The 11,253-nt window shown below is 44.5% G+C and overlaps 1 protein-coding gene across 1 annotated transcript; it reads right to left on the bottom strand.

Annotated features, from left to right (window-relative positions):
• Positions 1-965: 965 nt before the first annotated feature.
• On the bottom strand, positions 966-4,246 carry JUN (Jun proto-oncogene, AP-1 transcription factor subunit). The gene has a single exon (XM_067467866.1). The coding sequence runs from the start codon at positions 3,315-3,317 to the stop codon at positions 2,373-2,375; it is 945 nt and encodes a 314-aa protein (XP_067323967.1). The 5' UTR covers positions 3,318-4,246; the 3' UTR covers positions 966-2,372.
• Positions 4,247-11,253: the final 7,007 nt, after the last annotated feature.

The following is an 11,253-nucleotide window of genomic DNA, read 5'->3' as shown; positions in this document are numbered from 1 at the left end:
GTGATGTCAAACTGCAGTAATCCTACAGTATAGATCAGGCATGGGCAAACTTTGGCCCTCCAAGTGTTTTGGACTTCAACTCCCAAAATTCTTAACAGTTGGTAGGCTGTTAAGGAATTGGGGAGTTAACGTCCAAAACACTTGGAGGGCCAAAGTTTGCCCATGCCTGGTCTAGATGCACCCCAAGATTACATATACTTTCTACTGCTTTTTTTGGGAATATTATTTATTCTCAAGAATATGATTTTAATGGTTCAGTATTCAACAACTGTCTCTTTTCTTGCTGTTTTTGATTTAACAAAATTTAATATAAGAGGACTCAAAATAACTTTAAAATTACAAAATCACCTTTTATGTATTCCACGTGGAGAACTGTGTGTATATGCTTTCAAGTCCCCTACTGACATACTGTGAATTTCATAAGGATTTTTAGGCTAGGAATACTCAGAAGTATACATAGAATATGAGGTGAGGAGGGCTTGTTGCTTAGCAAGTGTGCATAGGATATCCCCACAAGAATTTACAAAGGTAAGACTGGGCTATTACTTATATTGTACTGTGCAGTAAAACAAATGAACATATAGCCTGATGCTTGCTGTATGAGGAATAAGTACTGCCACATTGTAATGGTATTTATTTATTTATCGTGTCATCAGCAACCAGACATTTGTATTACATTTTTAACATGTTTGTATTGTAATGGTAAGACTGCAGCACCGGACATCTACTTAGATATATCTCACTTATTTTAGTGGAATTTAGATTTGTGATATATATAGTTCTCGTCCAGCTTCACAACTCCTAAAAAACAAAGAATTCCATTGTAAATGCTTATATATTTTACACCCCAAGTTTCAAAAGTGTTGTCCCAACTCAAAAGTTACATTTGCTGCTCTCATTTATTGTGAAGTTAGTTTACCTTTTTATATATAAAAAAACCAAGAGGGAAGAGGAATTCAAACACATTGAAAGAGTAATAGAATGATTTTATTGGACAACAGGCATAGTCGTAAATACTCATGAACAGATTTCATCTTTTATCAAAGAGTTAACAAAAAAAAATAAAGGTGACAAATTCTGCATGTGAAGATTCCCTTTTTGAACACTTTCACCTATCTTTCGGCATGTAATTGCTTAACACAGAGTATCTAAAATAGGAAATAACCAATTATATTTTATAGAAGTCATCACAAAGGGGCGTGGATACACAGGAATCCCATCCTCTTTTCCCACTTTTCTTCATCTCTGTGAAAACTATGTTAGTAGCTTGTAAAACAGACCATGGGGGCTCATTTAACACATCCTCTTGTATTCCAGTGACAGAGGACACACAGTACTCTAAAGACCAATAGCTTTATTATAACAGGAGTACAGAACTCTCTTCTTCTTTTTTTTTAAAAAAAGGATTACACTGCTGTTACATACTAACCCAGTGTGGAATTTACAGAACTCGATCCCCCCTCCCCCACTTATAGCATTAGTGAAGTTTTAACATCTAACCACAAGTTGATTCTGCATATGCCTGACAGTGCAATGTTACACGTGTCTACTCGGAGGTAAACCCCACTTTGTTCAATGAGATTTACACCTAGGTAAGTGTATATAGTGTTGTAGCCTTAATGGCACTAATCAAAGAAAGTGGGCAAAGTATTATTTTCTTAAATATGACCTACCCTTTCTTCATTTCTTCTTCAGAATAAAACATAAAAAATTATATACTTTATTACAAATGGAAAAAAAACTCAAGGTTGCTAAAAAAAATCCTCTTATTTACAAACAATACTGGGCTTGAACCCACATGAACATAAAAATAACTTACAAAGTCATGAAGTAGTTTTACTTGATATTTATCAGCTGTCACAAAATAAAAAAGAGTATCTGTACATACACAACTGGACTCTAAGGCAGGCAGTATAGTTCAGCTTCAGTCATTAGCCTCCCACAAACTCCCTCCCCACTTTTTTTTTTTAAAAAATGAGTACTAAGAGAAAGCAATCTACAGTATCTACTGCAGTTTAACCTTTAATACTGAATGATGATTGAATGTTAGGTCCATGCAGGTCTTGGTCAATGTTAAAAAGAAAGAAAGAAAAAGCTAACACCAGGCTTCTGTAGCCTTGTCTGAGCAGAAACAGCACTTCGGAGAGCTGTACTTCCAACTGACATGCCACCACCTCAGACAGAAAGGCACCCAGTCTCTTTCTCTCCATGCATGCTTTGGAAGTGGTGTTGGGAGTCGTGGAAGCGCTCTCTGGAACAATGCCTTTCCGGCTTGTCTTCCTGCCCCACAACCCAGGTGAGCTTCCCAACTCCCACCTCTCTTTCTTTTCGCTTAATTTTCACCCCAACGCAGTTTGCTTCCCACTCTCTTTTCAAAAAGTTTGCAACTGCTGTGTGAGCATGAGCTGGCACCCACTGTTGACGTGATTCATGACCTTCTGTTTCAGCTGCGCAACCTGCTCTCGCAGCATGTTTGCTGTGGAGGCAAGTTCCGAGTTCTGGGCTTTCAAAGTTTTCACTTTGTCTTCTAACCTGGCAATCCGCTCCAACTTTCTTTTCCGGCACTTGGAGGCGGCAATGCGGTTTCTCATGCGCTTCCTCTCCGCCTTGATCCTCTCCTGGGACTCCATGTCAATCGGTGACAGGGGAGGAGTCTCCCCAGGCATCTCTGGGACAGTCTGAGGCTCTTCTTTCAGAGCCTGGAGGCGGGGATGCTGCACCGGCATGGGAGGGTTCAGGTGATGTTGCGGAGGGTAGCCCAGGTTGCTGGCGGGGTAGTTAGGCGCCGTGCTGAGGGTGCTGGGGTTGAAATTGCTGAGGTTGGCGTAGACAGGAGGCTCGCTGTGCAAGCTGGCACCAAAGCCATTGTTTCCAGCCATGGAAGACACTGGGGCCATGCCAGAGTTGGCCGGCTGGGCAGCAGAGGTAACACTTGGCATGGTGTTTTGATTGTGCAGCTCTGCGAGAGCCCTGACAAAGCCTTCCGCAAAACCTTCTTGTTCGTCGGTGACATTTTTGGGACACAGGAACTGGGTCGGGGTGGGAGTGGTGGTGATCAGCCCGTTGCCAGACTGGATGATGAGCCTCTCAAGCTCAGGAGAAGCCAGCTTGAGGAGGCCCACATCGGGAGAGGTCAGCAGGTCGGCGTTCTTGTTCCTCAGGTGCGGCTTGAGGTTGCTGGACGGGTCAGCCAGATTGAGCGTCATGCTCTGCTTCAGGACTTTGGGATTGTTATATCCGTAAGTGCCACTTTCAGGCTGGACGAAGGTCGCGTTGATGGCATCGTCGTAAAATGTAGGTTCCATCTTTGCAGTCATAGAACACAGTCCACAAGTTTGCTCCCCTCCAGTTGAGAAACTAAGCAGCGAATTCAGTCACTTTTTGAAAAAAAAAGTTTATCAGAGTCAGTGCTGGCCACCAAATAAGTCAACAACAACAAAATATTATTCTGGGAGAACTCGAAGAATCAATGATTACAGTCTTACTTTTTCGCCACAAGGCATTGGCTTGTCAGTCCCTTCCCTCTGGGGAGTAAAGAGAGGCTGGTATCTCCAAGAGTACGAAATCCAGGCGCAAAGAGAGTGGAAGTCCAGCACAACTTACTTTTTCTCAAAGTATGGAGGCTCCCCACCCCCTCCGTCCCTGGTGGGAGTGTCCTGCGCCGAGTTGTTCAAACACACACTTGTTGAAGCCTCCCTTCTTTCTCAGGAGCGGCTGTCAGGGGGAGAAATGAAGTTTTCTAGGAAGCACACGGGAGAAGGAGAGGAAAAGTCTCGTTCCCAGAGTCCAGTCGGGAAAGAATGAGGCGCCACGACGCGTCCTCTCCTCTCAATCCCTGCTGATATAAAATGGAGGGCACCCCAAGAAGTTCAGGGTTCTCCCTTGGCCGCCTTTCCCCCTGAAGGGCCGCTCGGCGTCGTCTTCCCCTCACAGAGCGTCCCAAAAGCGAGGCAGGCTCCTTCTCCTCTTCGCCTTCTGAGGGGAACCGTGTGGCGGTGGCGGCGGCGGCGGCGAATGCTCCGGCTCTTCCTCCCTCTCGTGCCGCTTGCGCTCGCGCTTGCTTCAACTCTGAGCTCTTTCTCAGCGTGGAGTCCCAACACTTATCAGCGAGCAGTAACTCTCTAAAAATAGCCCATGATGTCACCCCGCGGCCTTCCCATTGGCTGCCGCCGCCGCCTCGCGGAGGGGAAGGGGGCGGGGCCAGGCCTGCCGCCGGCCTGTGCCCGTTTGCAAAGCAAAGGCGCCCATCTCCATGGCCACCCCACCCGGCTAGAAGCTTCTCCGCCGACGAGCCCCGCCCTTTCTTTCGTCGCTCGCGGGGCATTGTGGGATGAGGTAATGCCTAGGCTGCCGTTTGCAGCGGGGCATTGTGGGATGACGTATTGTTTTTGAATATCGGGTTACCCGCTTAAGGAGCTCCGGCGGGGTTGGCAGGGAAGGAGGGAGGGAGGGAGGAGGCGGAGGGGGAGGAGGCGCGCGCATGCGCACACGCGCCAGGGCAGGAGGAGGAGGGGGGCGTGTTGTAACATAACTAGGGAGATACCAAGTAGTGAACGGAGGTGTGGGGGGGGGGGGAGGTGGAAGGATCCACTTTGTGTTCCAAAGAGAGGCAAGTGACTATTATTCCGCAAATGGATTTACAAACTCACAAAATGACTGGGACCATTTTGAACTGCCCCTTGCCACCTATTTTTCATATATATTCTTGTTTAAACTTGGATCGTGTGTGCGTGTGTGTTTGGGACCCAAGTTTAAACAAGAATTCAAGAATATAATTAATATAATATAAGGGGCTTAACTTTAAAGAAGAATTCAAGAATATAAGGGACCCAAGTTTAAAGAAGAATTCAAGAATATAATAAATATAATATAAGGGACTCAAGTTTAAAGAAGAATTCAAGAATACAATATAAGGAACCTAAGTTTAAACAAGAATTCAGGAATATAAGGGACCCAAGTTTAAACAAGAATTCAATAATATAATTAATATAATATCATATAAGGGACTCAAGTTTAAACAAGAATTCAAGAATATAACATAATGTAATGTAATATCTGGGACCCAAGTTTAAACAAGAATTCAAGAATATAATATAAAATATAAGGGACTCAAGTTTAAATAACAATTCAAGAATATAATATATAATAAATGGGATCCAAGTTTAAACAAGAATTCATATATATATGAATTCTTGTTTAAATTTGGGTCATATATATTATATTATATTCTTGTTTAAACTTGGATCCCATTTATTATATTATAATATTCTAGAATTCTTGTTTATAATATAAGGGACTTTTATATATCTAAAAGCCGTCCCCTACCACACGTTGCTGTGGCCCAGTCTGGTGATCTGGAAAATAAAGTAACGAGAAAGTGTTGGTTTCTAATATATGTAATGTCTTTATGCTTGTGGGTAAACAGTATTTCTTGCTATTTCTTTGTGAGTGTTGATGTGGAGATTGTCTGGTTTGCCTAATGTGGAACATGCTACATATAATTGTCTTTTTTGGTGGAATCGCTTTCAAATCTATATCTCTCTCTGTGTGTGGATCATATATATCTATATCTATGGCTGGATGGCCCTTTGTCAGGAGGGCTTTGATTACGTTTTCTTGCGCTGGTGAAGGGAGTTGGATTAGATGGCCTTAAGTATCTTCTGCTGCTCATGGGAGTTCTGTGTGGGAAGTTTGCCAGCATTCGTGGGGTTCAGAATGCTCTTTGATTGTAGGTGAACTATAAATCCCAGTAACTACAACTCCCAAGTGTATAAATCCCCCAAACTCAGGTGTTCATATTTGGGCATATGGAATATTTGTGCCAAGTTTGGTCCAGATCCATCATTGTTTGAGTCCACAGTGCTCTCTGGTTGTACAACTCCCAAACTCAAGGCCAATGTCAACCAAACCCTTCTAGTGTTTTCTGTTGGTCATGGGTGTCCTGCATATCGTTTGGTTCAATTCCATCATTGGTGGAGTTCAGAATACTCTTTGATTGTAGGTGAACTATAAATCCCATAAACTACAACGCCTAAATGAGAAATTTTTTTTGAGTGGTGGTCACTCCTTGGGTTAATAGGAATCTTCTGGCTAAATTTGGTGGCAATGTGATTGTAGGTGAACTATAAATCCCAGCAACTACCACTCCCAAATGTCAAGATTGTATTTTCCCCAAACTCCACCAGTGTTAACATTTGGGCATATGGAATATTTGGGTAGAGTTTGGTCTAGATCCATCACTGTTTGACTGCACAGTGATCTCTGGATGTAGATGAACTACAACTCCAAAACCAAAGGACACTGCCTCCCAAACCCTTTCAGTATTTTCTGTTGATCATGGGAGAACTGTATGCCACAATTCCATCGTTGGTGGAGTTCAGAATGCTCTTTGGTTGTTGGAGAACTATAAATCTCAGCAACTACAACTCACAAATGACAAAATCATTTTTTTTTTAATGATGGTCACTCCTTGAGTTAGTAGGTGTCTTGTGGCCAAATTTGGTGTCAATTCATCCAGTGGTTTTTGAGTTCTGTTAATCCCACAAACGAACATTACATTTTTATTTATATATAGATCTAGATCTATATATCTATAGGACCCAAGTTTAAACCAGAATTCAAGTGTGTACGTGTATATGTATGTATGTATAATACAATATAACATAAGGGACCCAAGTTTAAACAAGAATTCACTCTGATGCTTCAGACTGCAAAGGTGCCACTGTCTCAGCCTCCAATGGGGAAAATTTTCGGATTTGGGGCGCATTTCTGGATCCCGGGATCCCTGCCTTCTTCCGGGAATGGTGCTGCCGCGGATCCGGAGGGAGGAGGGAGCGAAGGGCCTGCGATGGGCTGACTTCCACGTGACGCTCCTTCCCTCCTCCGTCAGAGCTTCCTTCCTTCCACGCAGGGAAAAGGAAGGAGGGAGGGAGGAAGAAGAGCTTTGCAACCGTCTGGTCATGGGCTGTAAATATGCGCGCATCTTTTCCCCTGGAAGCCCTTCTCCAGCGTCATCTTCCTGAGCTAACCTTTGTAAGGGGGTGGGGTGGGGGGTTAAGTATGACTCTCTGTTCCCGCGGAACTCCCAGAGACTTGCTTTCCCCATAAACGGGGTCGTGGGGTGCAGTTAAAGTGGTGTCAAGCTGCCTTAATTCTCCTCCGTTCTCCGTTCTGCCTTCCCTCCGACGTTTACATCTCGTCACGCTTTGGCCGAGAGCCTGCGAAGGCTTTGCGCGGGTTTCTTCCTTCTCCACACGAAGGAGAAAGAGGGGGAGGGGAGCTCCCTTCCTTCCCGCGTGATTTGGGGCGGAGGAGGAGGAGGGTCGGATTTCCTCGGCTTCTCCCTGCCGCCTCCTCTGTGCCTTTCTATGGGCAAAAGGGCGAAGGCGGGAACGCGCGGTCCTAAAGCCGACCTACTTCAACGCTTGGGTGAACCTGAACCCAGCTCTGGTTCTTCCTTGCCATTTTGCCTTTCCCACGAGGCAGAGAGAGTGTGACTTAGAATCCTAGACTTCGTGGGACATCCAGTGCAATCCCCTGCCAAGAATCAGGGAAATGGCATACAAACCACCCCGACAGATGGCCATCCAGCCTCTACTTAAAGCCTCCAAAGAAGCAGCCTCCACCACTCTCCTGGGCAGAGAGTTCCAATGCCGAACTACTCGCACAGTCAGGAAGTTCTTCCTAATGTTCAGATGGAATCTCTTGTCGTTTGAAGCCATTGTTCTGCGTCCTGGTCTCCAGGGCAGCAGAAAACAAGCTTGCTCCCTCCTCTCTATGACTTCCTCTCACATATTTATACATGGCTATCATGTCGGAGCCCCCAGTGGCGCAGTGGGTTAAAGCACTGAGCTGCTGAGCTTGTTGATCGAAAGGTCGCAGGTTCGATTCCGGGGAGCGGCGTGAGCTTCCGCTGTCAGCCCTAGCTTCTGCCAACCTAGCAGTTCGAAAACATGCAAATGTGAGTAGATCAATAGGTACCGCTCCGGCGGGAAGGTAACAGCGCTCCATGCAGTCATGCTGGCCACATGACCTTGGAGGTGTCTACGGACAACGCTGGCTCTTCGGCTTAGAAATGGAGATGAGCACCACACCCCAGAGTCAGACATGACTGGACTTATTGTCAGGGGACTACCTTTACCTTTATCATGTCTCTTCTCAGCCCTCTCTTCTTCAGACTAAACGTGCCCAGCTCTTTAAGCCGCTCCTCATAGGGCTTGTTCTCCTGACCCTTGATCATTTTAGTCACCCTCCTCTGGACACGTTCCAGCTTGTCAACATGTCCCTTCAATTGTGCCCAGAATTGGACACAGTATTCCAGGTGTGGTCTCACCAAGCTTATGTGGCTGATGGGGAAAAGGAAGGGGCCTGAGGCTGTTAGGAAATGTGGGAGTTGAAGTCCAAAACACCTGACGGGTCCAAGTTGGCCCAGGCCTGCTGTAAAATGGATGCAGTTTGGCACCACTTTGACTGCCATGGCATCATGGGAACTGTGTTAATCTTCTGTGTTTAACAAGCACCAGTACCTCGCCAAACTACAACTCCCAGTATCCCATAAAGTTGGGTCAAATCAGGCCCTGTCTACATTGCCAAATAATCCAGATTCTGATTCCAGATTATCTGCTTTGATAATCTGGAATTTTTAATCAATCCAGTTCAAAGCAGATAATCTGAATTCAGAAACTAGATTATATGGCAATGTGGATCCAGCCTCAGTGAAAGTGGTGTCAAACTGCCTTCATTCCACAGCGTACATCAGGCATGGTCAAACTTGGGCCCTCCGGGTGTTTTGGACTTCAGCTCCCACAATTCCTAACCGCCTCAGGCCCCTTCCTTTCCCCTCTCAACCGCTTAAGCGTCTAGATCCCGGGAAGTCATGCTACCCCTCTATTCTTCCTTGGTCAGAGTACACCTGGAATACTGTGTCCAGTTCTAAGCACCACAATTGAAGGGAGATGTCGACGAGCTGAACTGTATCCAGAGGAGGGCAACTAAAAAGATCAAGAGTCTGGAGAACAAGCCCTATGAGGAGCGGCTTAAAGAGCTGGGCAAGAGTCTGGAGAACAAGCCCTATGAGGAGTGGCTTAAAGAGCTGGGCATGTTTAGCCTGCAGAAGAGAAGGCTGAGAGGAGTCATGATGAGGGCCATGCAGCTTGTTTTCTGCTGCCCTGGAGACTAGGATGTGGAACAATAGCTCCGAACTACATGTAAGGAGATTCCACCTGAACATTAGGAAGAACTTCCTCACTGTGATAGCTGTTCAGCAGTGGAACTCTCTGCCAGAGTGTGGTGGAGGTTCCTTCTTTGGATGCTTTTAAACAGAGGCTGGATGGCCATCTGTCAGGGGTGCTTTGAATGCAATTTTACTGCTTCTTGGCAGGGGGTTGGACTGGATGGTTCATGAGGTCTCCTCCAACTCTATGATTCTAAGAAGAATAAAATAACACAGTAGACGAAACCCACAATTCAACAAGACAGAACCAAGGCACGGTCACTCTGCCCCCAGAGCTTGGTTGAACAGCCAAGTTTTATCTTGGCGCTGAGATGTATATTTTTGAATTTAATTTAATTTGAAAACCCTCTGCCTTTTGGGAGATGTGAAAATGTTTTTAATTTTAGCTTGGGGAAAAAAATCTCACTAATCGCAGCCCTTTTGATTTGATGAATCTTATTAAAAGGCAGCATAATCTTATACAAAGTTACCCCAGAAAAGGAAATGTGGAATCCTTGCTTCTCAGTGGGATTTGGGCCCCACCTATATGAACCATACAATGGTTTCAACTACATTATATGGCAGTGTTGAAGGGGGTAGTATTCACACTCTTTTCCCAAAGCATTAAAAAAGTTACTTCGCAGATTGGATCAGCCTGATAGCAACATATGATAAAGCAAAATTAAAATAAAACTCATCCATTGCTGACTTCAAGAAATGTTTAGCTCGGAGAAACAACACTCCAGAATGAGTCAGAACAGAGAGTGACATTATGTGCCAGTAATACAAGATACTAACATCTTTCCCCCAGAAAAAACCAAAACAAGACAAAAAAAACAATCATAACACTGCCTAGATCTAACAAAACCACAGTAGCTCCTCTCCTCCTGCCCCCATTTCCAATGTAAACTGTGATACCTCCATAGAAGGAGAAGTTATTTATTCAGTTGTTTCAGTGTATGCTTCAATTATCCTTCTGTACAGAAATGAAAAAAGTTAAGCCTGTGTTTGAATGGATACAGTATAATGTGGGCCGCGTTGGAATTCTCTCCCTTAACGTTGGGCAGATCACAGGATATGAATGATGGAAATGAATGAATGAGTTTGTGCATGAAACCCTCCTGCCTTGTGTAATAAAAAGAAATGTGGCGTGAATTAGACATCTTATTTAATAGAATATTAACCGTTGGGGAAGACACAAAGACATTTGAAGGCATGCCAAGGCTGTAACGTGGGCATAACTCCAGGGGAGAGCTTGGGAAAAGTTACTTTTTTGGACTGCTGCGTCCAGATGTAGAATACCAGATTGTCTGGATGTTGTAGTCCAAAAGTATAACTTTTTAAAAATAAGTTCAGAACCAGAAAATTGCTAAGTAAAAATAGCCATAGGTTCACCAGGGGAAGAACTGACATTTTTCAACATAGAATCCAGAGGAAGGAACTGGAAAACTGAGTAATGTTTGCCCCAGAAAACTCTATGAAATTCATGGGATCATCTTAAGACACCAGGTATTTTTAAGACACATGTGCACAAACACACACATATATGGATATATCTCAATTTAAAATTTCCTGTTTACATTTAGTAGCAGAGATAGAACTAATACCCCTGCTACACATTCCTAGCCCCCACAAAAAAGAGCAGTTCTTTCAGCAATTTTAAAATATAAAATCCCTTTATTTTCAGCAGCTTCCACTCTGCTTATTATTTACATTTTGTTGGTTGGACTTAAAAATTGATGTATTGCTAATAGCTGGTTGTGTGTGTGTGTGTGTGTGTGTGTCAGGGTGACTTCAGAAACCGCAAGTCGCTTCTGGTGTAAGAGAATTAGCCATCTGCAAGGACGTTGACCAGGGGATCTTTTGATGTTTTACCATCCTTGTGGGAGACTTCATGTCCCCGCATGGGGAGCTAGAGCTGACAGAGGGAGCACTCTCCCCGGATTCGAACCTCCAATCTGTTAGTCTTAAGTCCTGCCGGTACAAGGGCTTAACCCATTGTGCCACTGGGGGCTCCGTTAACAGCTGGTGAGGCACACTTA

Source organism: Anolis sagrei, chromosome 4 (genome assembly GCF_037176765.1).
Source record: "Anolis sagrei isolate rAnoSag1 chromosome 4, rAnoSag1.mat, whole genome shotgun sequence".
NCBI classification, from domain to species: domain Eukaryota; kingdom Metazoa; phylum Chordata; class Lepidosauria; order Squamata; family Dactyloidae; genus Anolis; species Anolis sagrei.
The sequence above is the reverse complement of the archived record's forward strand: the minus strand, read 5'-3'. Positions and strand labels throughout refer to the sequence as shown.